Source organism: Callorhinus ursinus, unplaced genomic scaffold (genome assembly GCF_003265705.2).
Source record: "Callorhinus ursinus isolate GAN/ISIS: 27379988/994484 unplaced genomic scaffold, GSC_fseal_2.0 scaffold3, whole genome shotgun sequence".
Taxonomy (NCBI): Eukaryota; Metazoa; Chordata; class Mammalia; order Carnivora; family Otariidae; genus Callorhinus; species Callorhinus ursinus.
Window position 1 is genome coordinate 58900593 of NW_027397065.1, and position 24706 is coordinate 58925298.

Consider the following 24706-nt stretch of genomic DNA (forward strand, 5'->3'; position numbering starts at 1 on the left):
TGAGGTACAATGGATTTTTTTTAAAATTATTTCTAGTTGAATATCAATATATACTGTGAGCAATACAAGAATAAAAAGGAGTCAGATCTTCCAGTTGTATGACTTAGCAGAAAAAAAAAGTAATAAAATAGGACGGATGAAGATTATTTTTGTTGATATTAGACTTTTCCATAAATAATCCAAGGCCAGCAACTTTTAGGAGTATTACTTTAAGAAATTATGTATCCAAATTCATTTAAGGATCCTAACCAATAAAGTAAAAAAAAAAAAAAACAACTGGATGTTGGTTCAATTCAGTTAACACAACTGAATGACCAAGGACTAGTGAGCAGCAAAGAATGAGGTCCTCACTTTTAAAAATACTTACTATAAACAACAAAAGTAAATAAATCCAAGTATAATTACTTTTAGTTCAAGCTGAATGCAGGAATTATCTCAAAAACAACAACAACAAAAAATCCAAGTTGCTGCTTTCCAGATGTACCTACTACTTTGAGAAAGGGAAAAGGACATAAATAAAGATACTAGTTTTTTCTAGAACTTGCATGATATAATTCAGACTTTAGGTTATTAATGATCTGAGACCAGTAGCAAATTGCATTTACCACTTAAAAATTAAAAAGGAGTCTTTCCTGCTTTTAAAACAAACATATGTACACACACACACACACACACACACACATACACACACACACAACCAGATTTTAATCTCAGGCACAGCGAAACAGAAGCTGATTACCAAACCAACAGATACTGTGAGTTGTAAACTGAGTAAACACAAGCATTACAGTAAAAAATTTCACACCAGTTATATCTCTTTCTGGTTTAGAAATAGTTTTTATGTGTTTATAATTGTTTCGAGAAACTTAGTACCAAATTAGTTAAATAGAGAGGCAGATGTTCCAAGTATTCCTCACACATTCACCTATAGGGAGCTTTTGGAACAGTAGCAAAGTCACAAAGAAAATCTACACTTTTACTGCAAAAAGACATGGTTTTTACTGGTGCTTAGATAAATAAGTAGCTAAAAAAAAAAGTGCCACCATTTTTCTCAAATGTCATCAATTACATAAGACCTCAAAACACACTCTGATTTGGAAAAAAAATTCTTGCCAACAGTTAAGAGACCAATTAATTTCATCTATTTCATAGTAGCAAGTCCTCCCCAGATGTCAGTAACAGGCAGAACTATTCACTTTAGCCCTTTGTTACCAGAGACAATTGCTACATCTCTATGCAAACATGATGAACTCATTTTATTAGTCAAATACTTGAATTCCATTCAAGTGCACTTAATATAGTAATACACAGTATAAATTGATTGAAATTAAAAAAGATCTCTGATTGGAAATAGGATTTTTAAAAATACAATATTGATTTCAAATTACATGTTTCTTTGGTGTCCTGATGAAACATACAAAGCAAATGATTTGTTTCCAGCATCTCTGAAAGATTATCTAGTCCTTTAATGTATTAAAATAGAAGTCAGAAAATACATCTCTGAAACCTAGAATTGGAAGTACAGCTCGAAAAGTTGAAGCCAATTTGATATGGTTAATTCAGATTATGGTTAAATGGTAAGAGGATAGCTCAGAAGTTGACAAAAGTTTCAAATTAGTAACACTGGTTACAAAAAACATAAATGAAGGTAGCTGTAATGTTTACAGGGTCAGATTTTTCAGATCCATGTATATAATGTAAGTTCTAAGATCCTAAAGATTTAATTTCTTAAACACTCTACTGAGGAAGAATAAAAAAAAATCCAAATGGATTAGAACTAAAATAAGGCTGTTCTTTCTCCTTTTATAAAATACTTTTGGAATTCATAACACAAAAAATATGCACAGGAAGACATGTAGAATTTTCAATCTTTTTTTTTTACATCAAGGGATCACTGCTCCTGAAAAATCTCCCTGCTTGCTTTGCTTTCTTCAGTCTTCTTTTTCTTCCAAGAGCTTTGCTACATACAGATGTCTATCAGCTGTATAGAGTGATACTTTATTTGCCTGTTCCCACAACAGAAGAGGTGGCTTTGTCAGACAACAGCTTGGTCTTTAAAATTTACTTCTGGTAGGATTCTCTCACTTTCGCCTGCAGTGCATCACAGGTCTTCTTAGCATCGCCTAGAAGCATGGCCGTGTTAGGTTTGTAGAAGATTGGATTGTCCACTGCAGCATAGCCAACACCTAAGGACCTCTTCATAACGATGACCTAAGGAGCAAAGATGAACTGAGAGAGTGAGTGTATTTAACAGACCTGACTGGGATGTGATAGGCCGACCCTGCCCTGCCCTAGCTTTGAATGAAGCACGCGTACCACTACTAACTCCTGAGCACACAGACTTCTACAATACACAGGGAGTGCTTTTTTTCTTTTTTTGGTGGTAAATTTTTTATTATGTTATGTTAATCACCATACATTACATCATTAGTTTTTGATGTAGTGTTCCATGATTCATTGTTTGCATATAACACCCAGTGCTCCATGCAGTACATGCCCTCCTTAATACCCATCACCAGGCTAACCCATCCCCCACCCCCTCCCCTCTAGAACCTTCAGTTTGTTTCTCAGAGTCCGTGGTCTTTCATGGTTCATCTCCCCCTCCGATTCCCCCCCTTCATTTTTCCCTTCCTACTATCTTCTTCTTTTTTTAACATATAATGTATTACTTGTTTCAGAGGTACAGGTCTGTGATTCAACAGTCTTACACAATTCCAGGGAGTGCTTTCTAAAGGCATGTTTACATTGTATTAACCTTCATTTGCCCGTACTCCTATCCCTGAGACAAAAATCATGTTAACAATAGTTTATCTATGAATGATAAGATTAAAAGAGATTTTCTTCTCAGTGCTTTTCTTCCATAAAGACTATGTAAAATTTTCTAGTCAGAAAAATAAGTATCTTTCTCTGAATGGGCTTCAGAGAACAAATTTAGCGTATAAACTTCTGCTACAAATCCTAAAATAAATGTAGCCGAGTGGGAAAATGGTGTGATTCTTATTCCATCACTTCAAAGTAGATCAGAAGATTCCAAGACAAAAGCAATCTAGCCTGTCACAAGACAGAGCTAATAACTAATATTATGCTCCTACAAAGCAAAATGGAAGAAGTAAAGCTATTTCTAATATTGATGTGTCACAGTCATTTACAATTACATGAATTATGGATGGTACTATTCAGTTAAATATCAAGTCAGTTCTTAAGGAAATGGAAAGCCCTTCTATAGTAGTCTAGGACATGTAATCTATCCAAAAATGAAAGCAATATAAACTTACTTACACTTCACACAGCCTTAATACCATAATGCATTCTGCAAACTCTCAAATATTGATGACCAGTGCAATAGTTTTTCATCTACACATGAACAAGTGCATATCTCACCCACCACACATTTCAAGCTCACATATTTACAATAAAAAGAAACAAAATTAAAGGGAAATGTATATTACATAATTATGACTGTTAAAATGCAGATCTGGTCTGAAAGTGGTAAAGAGACCTGTCCTCCGCCAGGGCAGGGGAAATGTACAAGCCTCTGAGCTCTCTATAACCCAGAGTTAGCTTCCACAGAGGTGATGTGCGTGAGCACGCCTTGCTTCCTTATGCCATGTTATAGTTTGGATTTCTAAATCACCTTTCTTCTGGACACTCCATAACAACAACAAATTCCCTTTCAAAAAAATTAAATGAAAAAATGTGCTCGTCTTCATATATGAAGGCGATGATACTGACTCACTGTCCCAGAGGGAAGCCATCTGCTTCACTGGACTCTATCTGGAAGTCAGCCAGACTCATTCCAAAAGCTCACAGCTCTTTTTTCAGCTGTGGTTACAGATTTTGTTAATCCACCCACATAATATCATCTAGTTCAAATGGTGACCAGGGCATTTACTTGGGTTCTCTGGTGACCACCGAATAGACAGAAGCTGGATAAGGAGAGCTGGGCCCTACACCCACTCTAGCTCCTGGGGCTCCCAAAAGGCATCGGTGCTCCTCACCAAGTGAACCAGGACAGCTCTGGGTGCATGTTGTAGGAGACATTTGATTATTAGAATGAAACACAAGTCTGAAACCTTACCTGCTTTGATTTCCAGACCTCGAGGACTGGCATGCCTGCAATAATAGAGTTGGGGTCTTCTTGAGCTGCTGAATTCACAGTGTCATTAGCTCCAATCACAAGAACCAAATCGGTGTCTACATAATAAAGGAAAAAAAGTAAATAAAAAACTCAAATGGGTCATTTTCACTTTTTCCAGGCAAATTATAGTGATCTGGACTTTAAAACAACAATAACAGAAGGTAATATTTATAGGATGCACGCCTGTGTCAGGCACCACACAAAGAGCTTTATCAGAGAGGCTCGGTAACCCAGCCAATGTCACACAGCTAAAAAGCAGTAGGCCCTGCATCTCAGCCTGAGCACCCTGATGAGCTTGCATTATTGTGCTTCCCCTTCCCCCAGGGGATCTGCCTAATCTGACTTTAAAGTTTTTTTATGAACTCACAATGATCTTGCCAGTTATATTATTTTATAAGATTTGCATCCCATTTTCATCTTTTAAAATGACCCCCATAAGATGCTATTTTGATGTCTAAAAGAAAATGGTCTAAGGGTCTGTACTGTATTAAAAGCTTGGTCCATAATTCCTGGAACTGGCAGGTTTCACAAATCATTTAGCAATAGTGAAATCTGAAAAGGGGCATAAAATGGCCCAAATTCCCTCTTTAAGGACTATAATATAAATTACCTTAGAACTTTGCCAAAAATGCCATGTGAATGTAGATATACACACAACTTCATTATTTTTCTCTAATAAACAGTATTTTTTAAGTTTACAGTGGATACTTGCCAGAGGGAACTGGTTTAATTTTAACAAACATGATCTTGAGCCAAATGTCATTAACATTCAACATCTACCCAACGACAGCCATAAAGTACAGCACCTTATCTAGTGAAGTCCTAGTACTTTAAAGGAAAAACAGAAAACTACTTTCTTGATCATGAGTTGGTACAACTGGAAGCCAGTAAAATCTCAGACGCTGACGAGAATTAGACATTAAGTTACCAATAGAAGCAATTTTATAAATGAGGAACCTGAGGCTGAGTATCTAGTTCCAAAAGTGGAGTCAAAACCTGGATCCCAAAGCCAGGTCTCTTCAGAGTCCCTCTTCCACTGCCTCCGGAGATTTTCACCACCCTTCCGATCTGCTCCTAGGCCCCAAAACTACCCATGCCATTCACAAGCCTGTTGTACTTTATTCAGTACTGTCTTTCGTTTATTTCATTTCAACTGCACACCTCCTAGGAGCAGGTTACTCTTCATCGGACTAGTAGGTCTTCAGTAATCCCACAATTTATGTCCTAAGACTATCACTTTATTCGGACGAAGAACAAGCTTCACCATGCCCCCACTACTTACCTGGGAAATCATGGTTGATCTCGTCCATTTCCAACACAATATCATATGGCACCCCAGCCTCAGCCAGCAGCACATTAAGCTGACCAGGCATCCGGCCTGCAACTGGGTGAATTCCAAACCTAGACATAAAACAAATGAACAGTTGGCCTTACATGATGGGCCAAAATGTACAGAGACCCCAACATCACCTCCAAATCTGCACACTTTGTTCCTGGCACCTCGGCTCTTCCTGGTACTATCTGATCTCTACAAGAGGGGCTAGAACTAGTCCAGATATATGATCAATCTACAAATATTGAAGTTGGAGGTTTAATCTCTCCATATACACAAATGATAACTCCTCTCAAGAAATAAGTGTAACCTTAGAACCTGACTCTTATGTTTTAAGTACAATGAATTCCAACATTAGTAAATAATATCACCTTACATTTAGTAAGCATTATGTTCTCTCATGATACTTTCTGATAAATCTTGCATCTTTAAAAACTTACGTAAGTCAGCCTGGAATTAAACACTTGCCATGAAAAATCAACATTATTCCATCAAAAGCTGACTCCACATTCAACTTTAACCTCCATGTTCAAAGCTGGAGAAATAAAATATTGTCATGTACAGGAGTTAAAGGCCTCCAATCTTTCTGAGAGTGATATGAAGCATAACTCCACATCCCATGAGAAATGTGATAGCAACATGCTGGAGTGTTTCAAAGAGAGAGTAAGACACACATCAGAGCTCCACACTTTTATTAAGGCAAAAGAAATCGAAGCATCAAGCAATTTCTTTCAACCACAACCATGATGGGATCTTTGGGGTTATTTAATCCAGCTTCTTGCCCACAGTATTGATCTCTGTCTCCTCAGCACTGAGCACCATGCTTGACACATAGGCAGGGCTCAATAAGAAGTGAGTGAGTGAGTGAGTGAATCCAGCGAAGCAATGCATTTTATGGTAGTTCTTGGCAGGGATCCATCCAACCTCAGCTTAAATACTTTCAGTAACCAGAAACTTACTCCTTCCAGAGGCCTATTCCATTACTAGACAATCCCAATATTTACATCACATACACACACACACACACACACACACACACACACACACGTACACACTCATATTCAGCCAAAGAGAAACCCCATCTCATTGCTTTCCAAGGTCTGTAGTTTGGCCATCTGGAGCCTTAGTGAGTCTACTCCCTCTTTCATATGTGGACTCCTTTGCGCTCTCCTAGGATGCCTACTAAGCAAAACATCCTCAATTCTTTCAACTATTCAGTGCTGACAGGACCCACTGCTGTCCTAGTCGCCTGTTTCTACATTGTCAATATCCAGCTCAAACCTCAGGCCCCCAAAGTGAATAAAATATGCTGGATGTGATCTAGATGCATAGGGCACAGCAAGAAAATCACATCCTGAGATCTTTCATTGACAATGCCCAAGTCTGGGCATTTACAGCCGCCACAACACGTTGCTGGCTCATACGAAAGTTATGGTCATTTAAGATGCCCTGTTACTTTTCACGGTAACTACTGCCAAATCAGGCCTCCCCATTTTTAACACAGGTCCTGCTAGGAACAGATTAAAGCAACAGAGGAATTGACACCTCCCCACAAGTAGACCTGAAAGAGCTTTAAAATGGCCTCTATATTGCCCAAATAACTGATAATTGATTTTCTACATCTTTAAAAGTGATAATGAAGAGCCTAAATTATTAGGGGTCTTATAATTGGGAGGGAAAAAAGACATCAAGTGACAGGTATTCTTTTATCGAATACACTTTTATATCACCTTCCTTCTGGGATCACTAAATGTTCCTAAATAACAATTTATGTTAAAACAAAAACAAAAACAGAAACCAGGGCTAAAAGGAAACAAAACAGTTACCTCTAAGCAGTTATACAAGAGATAATCATTTTACTTCTCCTCTTTTTTAAATACATTTCCCCAATTTTCTATGAGAATGTATACTTTTGTAGGGGGATCAAACCATGTCATTGAAGGGTTTCGGGGAAACTTCAAAGAGCTAGGAGGCCAATGAGATCGATGTCCTTGGCCCAGCTGGGATCTTCCCAGTTTCACAGTTGCCAAAAGGAAGAAAATGTACAACTTTTATGGTGGAAAAAAATTAACTTCAGTTAAAATACTTAACTTCATGCTCTCCTATTGTAATGCAATTTACAAATGATTTTTCATCTATTGTTTCATTCTATCCCTAATCATCTTTTAAAAATCTCCACCAAGATTAGAATGCAGAGCAAGTGATTCAAGCCCAATCCTCAGTGAAATAAAGAAGGCTGTAGAGCCGCATTCTCTATCTAACAAAAAGAAGCAAGAATGTAGACCTATTTTGGCACAGTGGCTAATGCTGGCTCTTCATGAGGTGCTATGCCATTTGTACAACTTTTTTAGTACATAGTTAAGCTGGGATCCAAACTCAGGTCTTTCTGCCTCAAGAGTCTGAACTTTTAACTACTATATAATACAGTAGTATAGTGAGGCAACTTGAGAGGTATTTTTGCTTAGTTAACAGCTCCGGTTTACTAGTTATGTTGATGTCGAGCAGGTTACTTAAGGACTCTCTGTGTCTCAGTTTTCCCAAAGAGTAGTAACCAGCTGTTACTATAAGCCCACATCCTGCCAAGGGCTAGAGAAAATTCTGCATAGAACAGGCTTGAGAAATACCTATTTATCTCTGCTTGAAGGAGTTCCAAAAATCCAATTCACAGTGTTCTTTGAGAATAATTGAGAGCCCAGGAAGTTTCAACAATGCTAAGAGCTATAAAACAAAATAAATATCTGCATGAACAAATAGACACAGGAGAAAAATGTGTCTCAGTATACAAAGTATCTACCACAATGTAAAACTTTTAGGAGCACCTGCTGAATGTTGGGGAAGTCTATTCTGAAAAATTACTCGGGATGGGAGTTAGAAATTACCTGGACAGAATGAACTATTTCATCTCTTTCAACTACTTCGTCATCTTTCCCCTTCAGTGGGCTAGCTGTAGTTTTATTCTAGTGAAAATAAAATTAAGGGCAGTCATTAGTTCACTCCAGACCACGGTCACCCAAACTCACCACCTCATAAGGTTTTAAGTTCTTCAACCACAAATTCTTCTGTCATTTTGGGGATTGTAACAGTTCGACACTTGAGCACAATTTTAAAATGTTCTCTAAAGACAAGATTGCTTTCTTTTTAAACTGCACATTGTTATCCTAATGTCATAATCTATACCAAGTCAGAGTTTTCAATCATTCCTGAAAACAAAAGAAGTAAGGCAAAATACTGACAATTCATGTTCTCACTCTTCATGTGGTCATGTAAACCGTATTCAGTACTGTGGCTCTTTTCACACTGTCTCGGAGCAAGCATTTCTGCAATGTCAACTGGACTCTTTGGTTGGGGTATGCTACTTTAAAATTTTAGTATTTTGTACAGTGGCAATAACATAAAATATTTTTTAAAAAATTCTCCAAGAACCAAAGCTTATGCTCAATAAATGGGGCTTATTATTACTAAACCTCAAATGTGAACATAAATATCATTTTAATACTTTAATAATAATATAGTATTTTAGGGGCGCCTGGCTGGTTCAGTTGGAAGAGCATGCAACTCTTGATCTTGGAGAAGTGAGTTCGAGCCCCATGTTGGATATGGAGCCTATGTAAAAAAAGAAAGAAAAAATAATAATATAGTACTTTAAGCATGAATATAAAAAACAGACCTAGAGAGAAAGTGCATTATATTGAAATAACTAAAATATACTGCTAAGCCTGCTGATTGCATGAATTTAAAAAAAGACAAGACATATTGAATGGAAGTTTCAAAGGTGCTTGATTTTGTGAACAACAGCAGGGTGGTTCTCTCACGTTCTTAAAAAGGTACTCTTACTTTTATCATTGACTAGACCCAATGAAAAAACTAAACAACCAAATTTAGTTCTGGGAGCTTTGGTTTAAAAGGATCAGAGAGTACCTGGCTAAGGTGCAAGAGAAACACAAAACATCTAATGACTTAGAAAATAACACACTCTAGGGCGCCTGGGTGGCTCAGTTGGTTAAGCGACTGCCTTCGGCTCAGGTCATGATCCTGGAGTCCCGGGATCGAGTCCCGCATCGGGCTCCCTGCTCAGCAGGGAGTCTGCTTCTCCCTCTGACCTTTCCCCCCTCTCATGAACTCTCTCTCTCTCATTCTCTTTCTCAAATAAATAAATAAAATCTTTAAAAAAAAAAGAAAATAACACACTCTAAGTGAAAAAAGATCAACTGGCTCAAAAAAAGGCAAAACATGATTTTCAAGCAGACCAAATAAAACAGAAGTGGACCAAATCGTCCTCATTTTCATAAAACAGAAGAAAAGAAAATGTATTCAAATGCACAGGAAAGCAGGAGGATAAAAAAAATTTTTTTTTAATAAAAAAAGAAAAAGACTCTCTGTTAACTGTTTAAAAACAAATGCCCCAGTTAGGGAAAGTTTCCATCTTCTTTTCTGGGGTCAGGAAGAGAGAGGCTCAATGTGAGCTGATGTACCATCCACCAGTTCAGTACAAAAAGGATTCAAGAGCATCTCCCATACATACACAAAGGATGGTTGGCTGGCAGTGGACATAATCAAGACGGTTGCGGCTGCTTAGACCGCCCTTCATTTAAGGGAGGATTGGGGAGGATTTAAAGCAATGGTCTTAACCACTAGTAAGAGACAGCAATGAAATTCAGGATTTCCAGAACTACCAGAACCACTCTACCTCAAGCCAAAGGTACTATAATTGCCACGAATTACTCATTTGTGCTCTTTTGAAATGTGAATAACAAATCTTGAACACCAAAAATTTCTCATAAGCTCCCAATCTTACTGATCACCAATAAGTGTTTCCTCCTTCCCCCAGGTCCGAACCTCTTCCCAAAACCTGATTCGTAAGACTTAAGGAAGACTTGCAGTCACTGTACTATGTGATATTTAAGGTCTGTATTAGTTTCTGATTGCTGCTATAACAAATTACCACTTATTTAGTAACTTAAAACAACACAAATTGATTATCTTACAGTTCTGGAGGTCAGAAGCAGAAAATCAGTTCCCCTACACTAAAATCAAGGTGTTGGCACAGCTGCATGTCTTCCAGAGGCTCTATGGGAAAATCCATTCCTTGCCTTCTCCTGCTTCCGGAGGCACTGCCATTCCTTGGCTTATGGCTGCATCCCTCTGACTACTGCTTCCACTGTCATACCTCTGTCTCTGACTCTCTCCAACTCCTTCCTCTCTGAGGACCCTAGTGATGACATGGGCCTGCCCAAATAATCCAAGATAATCTCCCCACTTCAAAATCCTCCCCTTAAATCTACAAAGCCCCTTTTGCCACATGAAGTAACATGTCCACAGGTTTGGGGGATTGTAGGTGGACTCTTTGGGGCCATTATTCAGCCTACCACAAACTTCCTTTCCAGCCCTAAAATTTCATGAACTAGGGTTTCTATTGTAGCTGAATAATCCAATATATGCTATGCAAATTACTTTTGGATTGCAGTTCTGTATCCCTCCTTTATTCCAGTAAGTTTTTCATCTTAATTAATTTGTTTTTAATACTGCCCTTGCTTATCTTTAAATTAATCCATCTGGCCATCATCTCTATGCTTTAACTGACATGTCTTGGGCCAAATTAGAAATCAAAGACCTCTAAACGTATTTATTGTTATTGTAACATTTGATTAGCTACAGAGTGCATAAAGACATTATTTCTGTTGAGCTAGTTGTGAAGGGTAAATAATCACAAAGCTAACCAATATGTTATGTTGAATATCCCAAAGGACAGATCATTTTATATCTGTTGGCATAATAATTTATTATACTAAACCTTAAGGCTCTAATGTTGGAGAAAAACACATGCAAGGCTCTTACAAGAAAATGCCAGTATTTTGAGAGAAATAACAGAACACACTGAATTTGTAGAAATATATATGTGTACAGTGATAAGTCAATGTGAGTTAATAACAACTCTGGCCCATGTAACTGGCTAATCTCCAAAGTATGTATTAAAGTTAATTATACCAGACATTGGTTTGGCCATGACCAGCAATTTCCAGGAACTGATGACCAAAGCTCATCAATGTTCCATCACTGTATGAAGAATATCCAGAATTTGAAAATGCAAAGCCTACTAGACTTTTAGTTCTTCCCTTTGAGCCATGAAAATTATCTTTATTGTACACATGCTTAACAAAGCAGAATCAGCTGTCCCTGTCCACAACAAGATTCTACAAAAGGAAAATACTAAAATGAGATCACAGAAAGATCTTCAATGTTCCCAGAACTCTTTCTTGATGCACCTCCTCCTTATGATGTGCTGCAACATAGTAACATCATAGTAACGTAATGTGTCTTATTTATCAGCACCCACAGCACCTGGCACTCCTTCTAGGGACTCAATGGGAGGGAAGGAAGGAAAGGGTTTTAAGTAACACAGTGTGCCCAGTGAGATACATTGACTCATAAACGTTCTACATCTCTTTTTAGAGAAAGACTTTAGGGAAGTAGTAAAGAACTGCAGTGAAAGGTCTGGAGTACCACTGCCCGGATTCACAACCTTTGGACAGTTTACTTCTGTATGCCTCCCTTTCCTCTGCACAGTGGGATTGAGAATAAAGCTCTTCAGAGAATTATCATGAGATTTAAGTGAGATAGTTCACATAAAGAGTTTTTCCTACAAAGTACTTTAGACCAATGCCAAGCATAATAAGCCTTTAATAAATTAACCTTCAGTGGTAATATTCTATTCAAGTACATCTGTGTGATATAAGTGCTCGTGTATTTTTCAAATAAATGCACCGTTTAATGATCATTTATATAAAAATAAATACATATTTTTACATTAAAACAAATGGTGGTTGGATGTCAACATTTTCTGAGTTGGTTTTCTAATTTTTACCTTAAAATTCCAATAAATATCAATATAGTCCAATAAAAGCCAGAAGTTCTTTGTATTCACAACTACACTGAAAGATTAAGAAAACTATATAGTCAATATAGTCTGAGGCCTGTAACTGTGAATACTGGACTCAGTGGGAACACATTCATAACTTGTATTCAGATACACACTTATTTGATAAAGTCAAATTCCAAAAGGCTACATTCAACCCTTCCACAGATACTATTAGGCAAAAAAGTATTGTTTCCTCAATTGACAGATACAACAAATATCATTATTAAGTCAGGGTAATCTTTTCACTTATCTTGAAGAAAAATTTCAACACTTTTTGCTATTTTCCTCTTTCAAATATGAAAATGATAGTCTTTTGTGACATATTATATAATAAAAACTAAGGCCTCAGTCCCTGATTAAAGATAGACCCAGGCACAGCTCAAAAAAAGTGGAATAATCTACTCAAATAAAACAACCTGATCTTCAGAGACTTTTAAATCACCCAAGAAAGAACAAAAACAATTAAGAGTAAATACAAGAGCGGGGCGCCTGGGTGGCTCAGTTGGTTAAGCGACTGCCTTCGGCTCAGGTCATGATCCTGGAGTCCCGGGATCGAGTCCCGCATCGCGCTCCCTGCTCGGCGGGGAGTCTGCTTCTCCCTCTGACCCTCTTCCCTCTCGTGCTTTCTATCTCTCATTCTCTCACTCTCTCAAATAAATAAATAAAATCTTTAAAAAAAAATTGGTTAAGAGTAAATACAAGAGCGATTTGTAAATATCACATGAACTGGATAAAACTTGGTAAAGAGGCAATTCAAAAAACACCACATTTTCTAATCCTCTTTTAGAACACATGATGATATAAACCCCATTCTTATACTTTTTTGCAACTTCACATTAGATTTCAGACACCACATGTTCTAAAGGGGACACAACAATGTGAATTCCCATGATCACAGGCCATGGAGACAATATGTCCTGACCAGGGTGCATTACAGCAGTTATTCTAGGACATGTGGGACTAGTAAAGAGTATAAAACATTCACCACATGGATCCTACCACAACTGTTCAAATAAACTACATTTTCCTTCTTGCATTATGGAAATATCCAGATTTAGTTCAGCAATAAAACATGAAGAAGAGCCAAGGAACCCAATTCAACCATAAGACAAAGAAACTACAGAGACAACAGGGCCTCGTTCTACAGTATTTAGAGTGTTTTCTCCATTTTGCTGCCTCTTAGTATTATACATACTGAAAAGGATCTTCATATCAAAAAAAAATCCTTTTATAACTTTCAACTATTTGGTCATACATTTTGCCAGTCACTGCACAAAATGTGTTTTCATACTCAAGATGTTCAAAGAGTTCGTTTCCTTTCTTTCACTGTGTTTTATACTTTCAAATATACATTGAATGCATTTGGGAAGTCTGCCTTCCCAATACCATCATCCCACAATTTTCCTAAATATGTTATTCCAAGATCCTAGGAAATTGACAAATGAGGAAAAAGACCTAACAAAGGGAAAATTTTTTGAAGTTTCACTTGTTGAAATCCTATTTATTCTTCCTGCTTTTAACCATAAGTATTTATAAACCAATAAAACCTTAAGAGCCAAAATAGAGGGATGGGGCTTGGGTTGTGTGTGGCCGGCAGCCACTAGGCAGCTCGGGAGCCAGGCCTGCGGGACGGCTCTGGGCCTCACCCAGCTGTCTTGGAGCTGCTACTCCTTCCTGTGATTACAGGCAAGGCAAAGGCACGCTTCCACACTCAGAACAGGTTTGGGGGAGTCACTTCACCATTTCTCTCCTTATTACCCTACCTCAGGATTTCTCAGATTTTTGTCACTTACTATCCAAAGATCTCCAGCAAAAGAATTTTTTCAAGAGCGCTAATGATGATGATATTTCCCAGGGAGAATGCCATCCAATTCCTCGAACAAGAATGTCTTGGTCTGATTGAGCTGCTATAACAGAATACCATCGACTAGGTGGCTGAAACAACAAACATGTCTGTCTCACAGTTCTGGGGGCTGGGAAATCCAAGATCAAGGCATTGAGAGATTAGTGCATTGTCTGGAACGGAACCTATAACATCTCCAAGCAAGGGAAGCCAGAAGGCAGTGGAATAAAATCTTCAAATACTGGAGAGAAAATAATTATCATCCTGGAATTGTGAGGTATATAAAAAGAGAGGAAGAAAACTTATTATTAACCTCTCACTTAAGAACCTTTAAAAGATATGTTTCATATGGTATTTGTCTTTCTCTGACTTATTTCACTTAGCATAATACCCTCTAGATCCATCCATTGTTGCAAATGGCAAGCTCTCATTCTTTCTGATGGCTGAGTAATATTCCACTGTGTGTGTGTGTGTGTGTGTGTGTGTGTGTGTGTGTGTGTGTGTGTACTGCATCTTCTCTAGCCATTCATCAGTCGGTGGACATGTGGGCTGTTTCCATAATCCGGCTGTTTTCGATAATGCTGCCATGAACATCAGGGTGCGTGTACCCCCTTGAATTAGTATTTTTGTGTTCTCTGGGTAACTGCCTAGTGGTGCAATTACTGGATCACAGGGTAGCTCTATTTTTAACTTCTTGAGAAACCTCCATACTGTTGTCCACAGTGGCTGCACCAGTTTGCATTCCCACCAACAGTGCAAGAGGGTTCTCCTTTCTCCACATCCTCGCCAACACCTGTTGTTTCTTAAGTTGTTGATTTTAGCCATTCTGACAGGTGTGACGTGGTCTCTCATTGTAGTTTTGATTTGTATTTCCCTGAGGATGAGTGATGTTGAGGATCCTTTCTTGTATCTGTTAGCCATCTGTATGTCTTCTTTGGAAAAATGTCTATTAATGTCTTCTACCCATTTCTTAACTGGATTATTTGTTTTTTTGTTGAATTTTATGAGTTCTTCATATATTTTGGATACTAACTGAAACAGACTCTTACCTATAGAGAATTGGTGATTACCAGAGGGGAGGTGGGGGAGGGGTGGATGAAACAGGTGATGGGGATTAAGGAGGGCACTTGTGATGAGCACCAGGTCTTGTATGGAAGTGTTGAATCACTATATTGTACACCTGAAACTAGTGTAACACTGTATGTTAACTGGAATTAAAATAAAAGCCTAAAAAATAATAAATAAATAAATAAAAGTTAAAATAGACCTTAAAGATTCTCCAATCAACTACTTCCTAAGGCAGGACTCCTTTATTTAGAATTGCACCAAATATGTGTGCACTGTATTCTGTCACAAAACAGGTTGGGAGCTCCACTGCAGATGCAATGAAGAGTCCCTGGTCTGGGCTACGTACACCTTAAGGACTCTTGTATCCTATGTTTGCACATGGCAATGCTCTGTTCTGAGGAGGGCCTGTGAAGGTAATAAAAAGATCTTGGCACTTGGGTGGCTCAGTCAGTTAAGCGTCTGCCTTCAGCTCAGGTCATGATCCCAGGGTCCTGAGATCGAGTCCCACATCAGACTCCTTGCTCAACGGGGAGCCTGCTTCTCCCTCTCCCTCTGCTGCTCTGCCCTGCTTATACTCTCTCTCTGATAAATAAATAAATAAAATCTTTTTTAAAAAAAGGTCTGTTACTATATTCAATTATTTTTGTAATCTAATTGTGCATTTCACCTGTGAAAAATATGGTGGGACCTGAAAAAGGCAGGTTTCTTTGGTCTATCACATTCTGATCAGAACTTCTGATTGACAGCTACACATCACTGATTAAAAATATAGGAAGTTTTTTTAAAAATAAATAACTGTAGTAAATGCAGTTTAGAATAAAAACTTATAAAACATGAAGCAGGGCAAATGTTACACAAATCATCCTTACTGCTGGAAAGGCTGGGACCAGCTGGGTAGGGTCAGCTTATCCACCTGAAGAGAAACATGGTAATGAAGTAGGGAAAACCACCCTGACAAGGCTACTGCTGTCCACAAAAGCTGACTAACGAGAGAGGCTGTGGAATCAACCTTCTGGCGAGGCTTCTTAGGTCAAAGGACAGACACCCACCTCTCTAAAATTGTGAAAGTCCTTAGAAGCAGTGGTTCAGACAAACTCATAGATTCTCAGTGGGAAAAAAAAAGTTCATTTAATTTTCTAGAACATTCCAATAGCCAGAATTACAGAGCATTATGTACCTTTCATTCTTCTTTTTGAGGGCAAATCAGGGCTGACCTGCTACTCTGATCTGAAATCTGATGTTTATCTATGGTCTCCCCTTCTTCAGGAAAAAAAAAATATGAATGCTAAAGAGCTTAAAAAATGTCTCAGGGGCACAGTTTTTCTAATACAGAATAATAGAACCTGTTCTATGACTGTGAATGAGAAAATGTTTAACAAAAGGCTACAGTCCCATTTTCCATTTGTGCATGTGGCCTGTGACACTGAGGTCACCAGGAGAGTGAGAAATCATCTAAAGAGGATCAGGCCAGATGATAGTGCAAACATCAATGGAGCCCTCTGCAGAACCACATCACAACACCGCCCGTTCCCCTCCGGGGATGTTTTTATAGATTGTGCCCAAATCTGGCTTTTCCATCACTGAGCCAAATCCAGCAACCAAGCCCAGAATAGAAACTGTATGATGACTGACACACTTTTTATTTCCAAAATAACCAACAAGACTATGAAGAATGATATCACAGAAAAAACTGAAATTCTATTGGCCACTCATGTTCTAAAATATTATATTCTGGCATATTGCAGAGAGTTGGTAAAAAAAAAATGCATAATTTCTTCTTGTCTGAATAACTTTCATGATGCTGTTGGAAAGTAATGGCTACTGAAGCACCATAAGATGGAAACTGTAAGCAAAATATTGAAGAATTGGAACATAAAATGAGAAACGGGCTTTTATTTATTTATACTCCACCATGTTTACGTGACCCTCACTGAAGAACCTCAGCTCAGAGTTTATTATGACTAATACTAGAACAAGAAGCCGAAAAACATCCTGATGGTCAGAGGCCATCATCAGTAGTGAGAGCTTCTCCCTCAGACCACCAGAACTCCTGTGACAAGACAGACCGAGCAATGAGTCCTAGAATGAACGGTAAGGCAGAGGCTGTACAAAGCATCTAAATCACAGGCTTTCTTTCCGCCACACCAATATGCTATGAACAGTACAAAGAGAAAGCCAAAGCCAAATTCTGGCTAACAGTCAGGATCTGGGAGGAACAGCGTTGCTTTCTAAAAGCACGAGAGACACCTCTGAGCTGAGAAATTACTGGCAATTCTGTACAATAGGCGGAACACAGATGTGAGTGAATGTACATACTTTCTTTGGCTTTCCTCTCTTCCACCGAAAGTTTCACTCATATGACTAATTACACAAATAACTCCCACCACACCCACCTTCCTACCACTATGTTGTTCAAATAGGCAGGCTCAGAGCAAAATGCAAAGAAACACACCATATTCTTTCAGAGAACCTGAAGCACTGGCTAACTCATTACCTAACAGTACTGGTCATAGCTCTGAAACTCTGGTCTATGCTACAGCTATGTGTCATCCTTTGCACCAGCATCTGAGCTGGAGACACAATGGGGTGTAAGTATCTCCAAGCCAGAATATCTTCAAGCCTATTAAATCACCTCCCAGCGAATGTACACTTCACAGGCTCAGGAATTTTCATCTGTGTATTCACAGATGTATTCTCAGGACCTAGAAGTGCCTGGCACAAAACACTATGTAATCAGTTGTTCAGTGAATGGTCATTAACCTGAATAGTCACATCTAAAAAGAACGTATTGCAAAGCTGTCATAAAAATGCTAAGGGCGCCTGGGTGGCTCAGTCGGTTGGGTGTCTGCCTTCAGCTCGGGTCATGATCCCAGGGTCCTGGGATCGAGCCCCGCATCAGGCTCCCTGCTCAGTGGGGAGCCTGCTTCTCCCTCTCCCACTCCCCCTGCTTGTGTTCCTGCTCTCGCAGTCTCTCTCTCTGTCAAATAAATAAAATCTTAAAAAAAAGAAACAAATCTGAGAAGGCTGAGCTCTATTTACTTGAATTACATGTAACCCACAAAAAAAAAGAAAATCCAGTTAGATTGACAAAATATCTCATCCTGAAATATCTTCAAAGAGTGGATTCCAAAGCAAAACTAACATATATTTAAACTTATAGCCATGCCACACGAGACCGTAAAACACTATTAAACCATAAATACCACTGGCGGCTAGATGTGTTTAGACAGAAAATGAAAAAAAGATTAAATGTTTTTAAAAACCTGCGCCTGGGTGGCTCAGTCGGTTGAGCTTCTGCCTTCGGCTCAGGTCATGATCCCAGGGTCCTGGGATCGAGCCCCGCATCGGGCTCCCTGCTCCGTGGGAAGCCTGCTTCTCCCTCTCCCACTCCCCCTAGCTTGTGTTCCCTCTCTTGCTGTCTCTCTCTCTCATCAGATAAATAAATAAAATCTTTAAAAAATAAAAAATAAAATAAAATAAAATAAAATAAAACTTCTAAAAAAATAAAAATAAAAATAAAAATAAAAGCCTGTAAAGAAACTCATGTTACAAGTAGCATAAAAGGTTTAAAATGTCCCCTGGACAAATAACTACTCTCGTTTGCATTCCGACCCTCCTTCTACTCAATTTCTCCGAGCACACTGTCACATTAAATGGACTTCATTCACTGATTCATTTGTTTATAGGTTTGTTTTCTTCATAACTATACACTTTTGAGAGTGGCAACTTTTATCTCAATACCTGATAAAAATAAATTTCTATCAACAAATTATTAATAGAAAGATATAGTTGAACATTAACAAGAAAGCAATGTATAACATCAGTTAACCAATCAAACAAATTGAAAGGTGGTTTCATAAATTCAAAAGACTTCCGTGATAATCCAAGCAATAATGCTTTCTGAAAAGAAAATCGAACTGTGATTAACTGCAAAAAGAAAAAAACTACACCTCTTTCTCAGAATTACTCAGTGGGAACACTATTTCTGCTTTATAATGAAAAGCCCACTGTATGGATCCAAAGATTGGGAAATAAAGAGAAAAAAATGTCTGCATTCTCATAGTGTAAGATTTTTATAATAAAATGCTTTTAGAGATCAGCCATAAGTTAGGTAAGTTGCAGAGGTGTTCTGGGCAACTGGGAAGCAACAATATACTGGGCCACTAAAGAAAGTCTAGGTCAATGAACACTCATGAGCTCTTGTCATGAAATGTCATGTGCTTCATTATGTAATCTCAGCTCCCGGTCAGCACGTTATGACTATAGCCAAAGTAAAGGAAAACAGGAGTGTCTCTAAATCAATCATGAGCCATGAAGCCAGACAGACTGTATGACAGATGCAATTTTTCTTGGCACCACTTGGGCATAACTAATTGATGACAATCGTATGTCCACACTGGCACATTTCCACGGGGGATGTGTGTGAATATGTCACAACATCTGGATGCTAGGCATGCTGGGTCCTGAGGCACAAAGATCTACTAAAATGAGAGGCCCAGCAGCTGTGCTCAATGAACACCGTGGGAGCTCCACTGGGTGATGAAAGGACTAAATTACTGCAAACTGTAAATACAGATTTATTTCATTAAAATGCGAGGTAATGCTGCAGCCATCTCTTGTGCAAACAGACATTTGTCTCCTTAAAAAAAAAAAAAAAAAAAGGTAGCATCTATGGATACACGTATTCCTAACTCCGTCAAGAAAATCCACATTTCTCTGAGGAAAAGATGACGATGCACATGAGACAAAATCAACAGTTTCTATGACTCCCTTTAAATAAAAAAATCCCTATTCAATAACTAGCAAGGAAAAATAGGATAATCTACTGTCACTGTGTTAGCAATAGTTCTAGACTCCTCCATGTAATTCAAACATGAAATCTGCATAACTTGTTACAAAGCCATGTTGAAAATTCAACGGATCACAGTAACAAACTGATATATTAATATATAATTTCATCTTAATGTGAAATTGATCAATATAAGTGGTTAATGTTTCCTAACTCACAAATAGAGAAATTAGACTGAACAATTTTACTCTGATCCTACATAATAAATTATTAATAAGTTTATTATTAAAAAATTATTTGAACTATGACAATTATGTGAAATGACAAAATGCTCTCTCACATCAAGTGTGACATCCTGTTCACAAAATTACTTCAATAAAGCACAAATTATAACTGAGATACTATTTATATATGTTTAATTAAATATCTCCCATAAATCTTAAGGAATTATTTTTCCCCTGCAGGGTGACAGAAATCATCCTAAAACAGCAATTTATCTTATGTCCTCATGGATCAAAATCAAATTTTAATCAGGTCAGAAACTGAGATTTCATTTGTCTCATCCCTTTTCTTTCCAGATTTTTCTTTTTCTTTTTTTTTTTTAAAGATTTTATTCATTTATTTGAGAGACAGAGAGAATGAGAGAGAAAGCACATGAGATGGGGGAGGGTCAGAGGGAGAAGCAGACTCCCCGCTGAGCAGGGAGCCCGATGCGGGACTCGATCCCGGGACTCCAGGATCATGACCTGAGCCGGAGGCAGTCGCTTAACCAACTGAGCCACCCAGGCGCCCTCTTTCCAGATTTTTCCATCCCTCTTATTCTTTTCCCCTCACATCCTGCTTCCATCAAGCTACCCTACAGTCATGATGCTCCCCAACTTTGCATCCACCTCACTCTGCACTGATTTTCCAAGATGTCTGGTCAACATAGGCTGGTCAATGCGTATTAGAGAGGGATGTCAGACTAATCACTCCCTTCCCAAAAGATAACTAAGACAGGAAAGCCATCTTTCTCTACTTCATTAAGATTGCCACTCATATCCTAAACATTTGTGGTGATAGAAGGCATTACTAATACATTAGACTTCTTACATGTGGACTGAATAAAGAAAAACAACTTTTTAGGAAAATCATAAAAGATTCTTTAACACATCCTTTCCTTATAGGTCTGCAAATGCTTTAAGTGGCAAGCATCTGATTAAAAGGGCAGCCCTGAACAATACCGGATAAGAAAACGGGCAATGGTGACCAAAATGAGACTTCATACGGGAAAGTCAAAAAACAAAGTCAGGGCGGCACCTGGGTGGCTGTTGGTTAAGCATCTGCCTTCAGCTCAGGTCATGATCTCAGGGTCCTGGGATTGAGCCCCATACCCAGCTCCCTGCTCAGTGGGGAGACTGCTTCTCCCTCTCCCCCGCCCCCTACTCATGCGCCCCCTCTCTCTCTCTCATGCACTTGCTCTCTCTTAAATAAGTAAATAAAATCTTTTTTAAAAAGTCAGTGATTTTTCTCATCTTCCATCTTCAATTTTCTAAGACTATACTAAACATGGAAACATCTACATCACAGAAAAGCTGGTCCTACCACAAAATAGTATTTTGACTCTCTGTATATGAAAAACACTAACTATGGATCACAAGAAGGCAGAGTGGGTAAGGAGTGAGAGAGGGGAGGAAAGAAGAGAGAAAATGCAGCTGATATTAAAATGTGAGATCCACTTGGGGCACCTGGGTAGTGCAGTCAGTTAAGCGCCAGACTCTTGGTTTTGGCTCAGGTCGCGATCTCAGGGCCCTGATCTCAGGGTTGTGAGATAGAGCCCCGTGTCGGGCTTTGCACTCAGCGGGGAGTCTGCTTGAGACTCTCTCTCCCTCTCCCTCTGCCCCTCCCACTCGTGCGCTCTCCCTCTCTCTCTCTCAAATAAATAAGTAAATCTTTAAAATAAAAAAATAAAATGTCAGATCCACTTATTTCATCATGTAAGTCTCTTCACCACTATTAACAGCTGGGACATTCAGGATTCTGCACCCCATCTTGCATAGACACTATGACTAGTTCTAGGCAAATGGTTGAGCTTATTATCTTATCATTTGTCCCAGAAAAAGTGTAAGATAGACATCTAAAAGGAACTTTCATTAATAGACATTAACAGTTTTTTCAACACACATTAACATTCTGGTGAACAAATGAATTTTATTTACTAATAGAGTTAGCTTGTCTCTCTGACTTATGGTACCATGTCAAAGAAACTGCGAGAGAACCAGCTTCTCTAGCAAAGAGGCAGCAGGTATCTACTCCCAGGGACAACTCCAGACAGTCCCTTCATGGACGCCAGGACAGGGATCCAAAGGTGCACAGACCAATGCAAAGTACTGCAAAGGTCTGTTACCCACTGACCCCATCTTTATGTCCCTCAAACCCTTTATCCAAGGTCATGGGGAATAATCTGGAAATGCAGAGTTCTCAAATTCTCCATTGTGCTCAAGATCCTCCAAGAGCAATCTAGTGCCCAAATGCCAAGTGGCAGGCACAGCTACTGCCCTGATTCTTATTTCAAAAAGTGTATGGTGTTAGGAAAAGAACATTTGCACCAGTCTTTTCCATGGGAGAATATGAGAGCGAACCCAGTCGGGCATTAACCAGCCCACAGGATCACCACCGAGTCTCACTCAGTCTTCAAAGACCTCTCATTTGAGATACTGTTCTTCAGTCAGTGTGAACACCAAAAACCAAAAAGGGAAAACCCAATGTAGTTCTAATGATTTATTTGACCTCCTTCCCCAAATCCAACCAGGAACAGAACTTCTGTTTTTCCCCATTAATAAAAATCCTGGAATTCAGTATAATAGTTTCCCTTTCTAAAATGAGCCTGTATTTAGGTTCTGTGGTACTAGAGACAGCAAAATGAGGTAGCCAGAATAAGGCCAGAATAGGGTTTTTACAACTCAGTTTCTTTACCTGTGATTACATATGTAAACTCCACTCTAAGTAAGAAAATCATCCAGATGTAAGTCATCACTTTTCCTTTTCTCTCTCTCTCTCTCTCTCTCTCACACACACACACCCCACAAGACTCGTGCTACACGCACTGACCTCACTTTCTTGCCCTGTTCCGAGAGCATCTTCACCAAGTCGGCGATGGGGTACTGCGCTTTGGCTGCACAGAGACCATAGCCTGCAAAGAACATGAAGCACACAGAAGAGGGTGATTTTTATTTGGAAATCTTATGAATAATAATTTCTTCCTTGATCAAGACATATTTTTATGCCAAGGAAGGCAATCCGCTAACAGGATGAGACATGAAAGCAAACTTTTGGCCTTTTTAAAGTATTAGCCTAAATCTCAAATTCAAAATCTAATGGTCCCTCCTCAATCTTCTGCCTTGTCTGATACTGCTGGGCACTCCCTCCCACACACCACACCGCACACACCCCTGTGTATGCACACATTTTGTGTGTGGGTGCACCTGTGGCTCATGTAAATGGTTTCCAACTGTCTTCATACTTGGTTTTGAGAAGACTGCAGCTCCCTGGTTCCCCTCCTCACTTTGTTACTATTCTTCCTTAATATCCTTGAATAGATCTCCTTCTGTTTCCCTTAAACAATGAAACTCCCCAGGGCCTTGGCTTTGCCCCTCACACTCTCCTTGGAAAGTCTCGGCCTGTCCCATGGCTTCAAGAACCATCTGATGACTCTGATTTGTGTCCAGCCTCAGCCTATCCTTTAGCTCCAGGATGGCATGTTCATTGTCCTATCTCCATCTCAAACTTAATGTCTCCTACAAAGAACTTAAAAATGTCCCCCTCTGCCAAAAAACCCCAAAGTGCTCCCTACTTCCGACGTTATTACAGGTGTGACCACAAACTGCAGGCCTCTTCCTTCTTCTTTAACCCTACATTCTGTCCGCTCCCCCTGTACAGTCTCACCTGTCCCCACTTTTCTACCCCCGGTTTTCCCAATACCAGTGTCTGCTCAGGCTGTTCCCTCTGCCTTCCCCACCCCCAACACCACCTATCCTTAAGGCCCAAAACAAACCCTCACATCCTAACAATGCTTCTTAGGTTCCTCAATATTAAAAAGAAAGTGTTTCTACCCAGTCTAATCTAGCCCTTATCATAACCCACCGTGCACTATTTATTGATCTGACTTCTTCCCTGGATGGAAAAATGTCTAAAAGAAAGAGTGTGTCCTTTATGTCTTTCCACCTCTACATTCCAGTTGTGTTTCTCACCAGGTAACAATTACACCACTTTGGCTGGGACCATTCATGATGCAGGAATGTCCCAGGTAATACAACATATTTAGTGTGTCTGCTCTCACACACTAGTGGACAGTAGCAGCCCCAGCTGTGAGACAAAAACCCAAATCCACAAGTTTCAAATGCTTCTAGAAAGTGATACTGCCCCAATTGAGAACACTTGCACCTGAACATTCAATTCTCCTAGTGTTTGGTATTTACATCTTAGCATATAACCAACCAGCAAACCACCCACATGTCAAATCAACAGATTTCCTTTATAGAAAACTCTTATAATACCGTAATAGACTTAAAATCTTAATCTGAACCCAAAGTATTACCTGTAATACCACAGCATTCTGTGGTACGATTAAAGAAAAATGG

The 24706-nt window shown here is 39.0% G+C and overlaps 1 protein-coding gene across 7 annotated transcripts in view; it reads right to left on the reverse strand.

The window, feature by feature from the left end:
• Positions 1 to 817: 817 nt before the first annotated feature.
• NNT (nicotinamide nucleotide transhydrogenase) overlaps positions 818 to 24706 on the reverse strand; it is a 91322-nt gene continuing 67433 nt past the window's right edge. For 5 of the 7 annotated variants that reach the window (XM_025867310.2, XM_073890928.1, XM_073890929.1 and 2 more), the window contains exons 19-22: positions 23178 to 23259; positions 5421 to 5539; positions 4079 to 4194; positions 818 to 2211 (exon numbers count right to left, since the gene is read on the reverse strand). In XM_025867310.2, coding sequence (XP_025723095.1) covers positions 2062 to 2211; positions 4079 to 4194; positions 5421 to 5539; positions 23178 to 23259 — 467 coding nt within the window. In that variant the 3' untranslated portion in view covers positions 818 to 2061. Of the gene's footprint in view, positions 2212 to 4078; positions 4195 to 5420; positions 5540 to 8095; positions 8190 to 8350; positions 8429 to 23177; positions 23260 to 24706 lie in introns of those variants that run through there. The other 2 variants (XR_003207078.2, XR_003207079.2) reach the window with 2 other exon arrangements.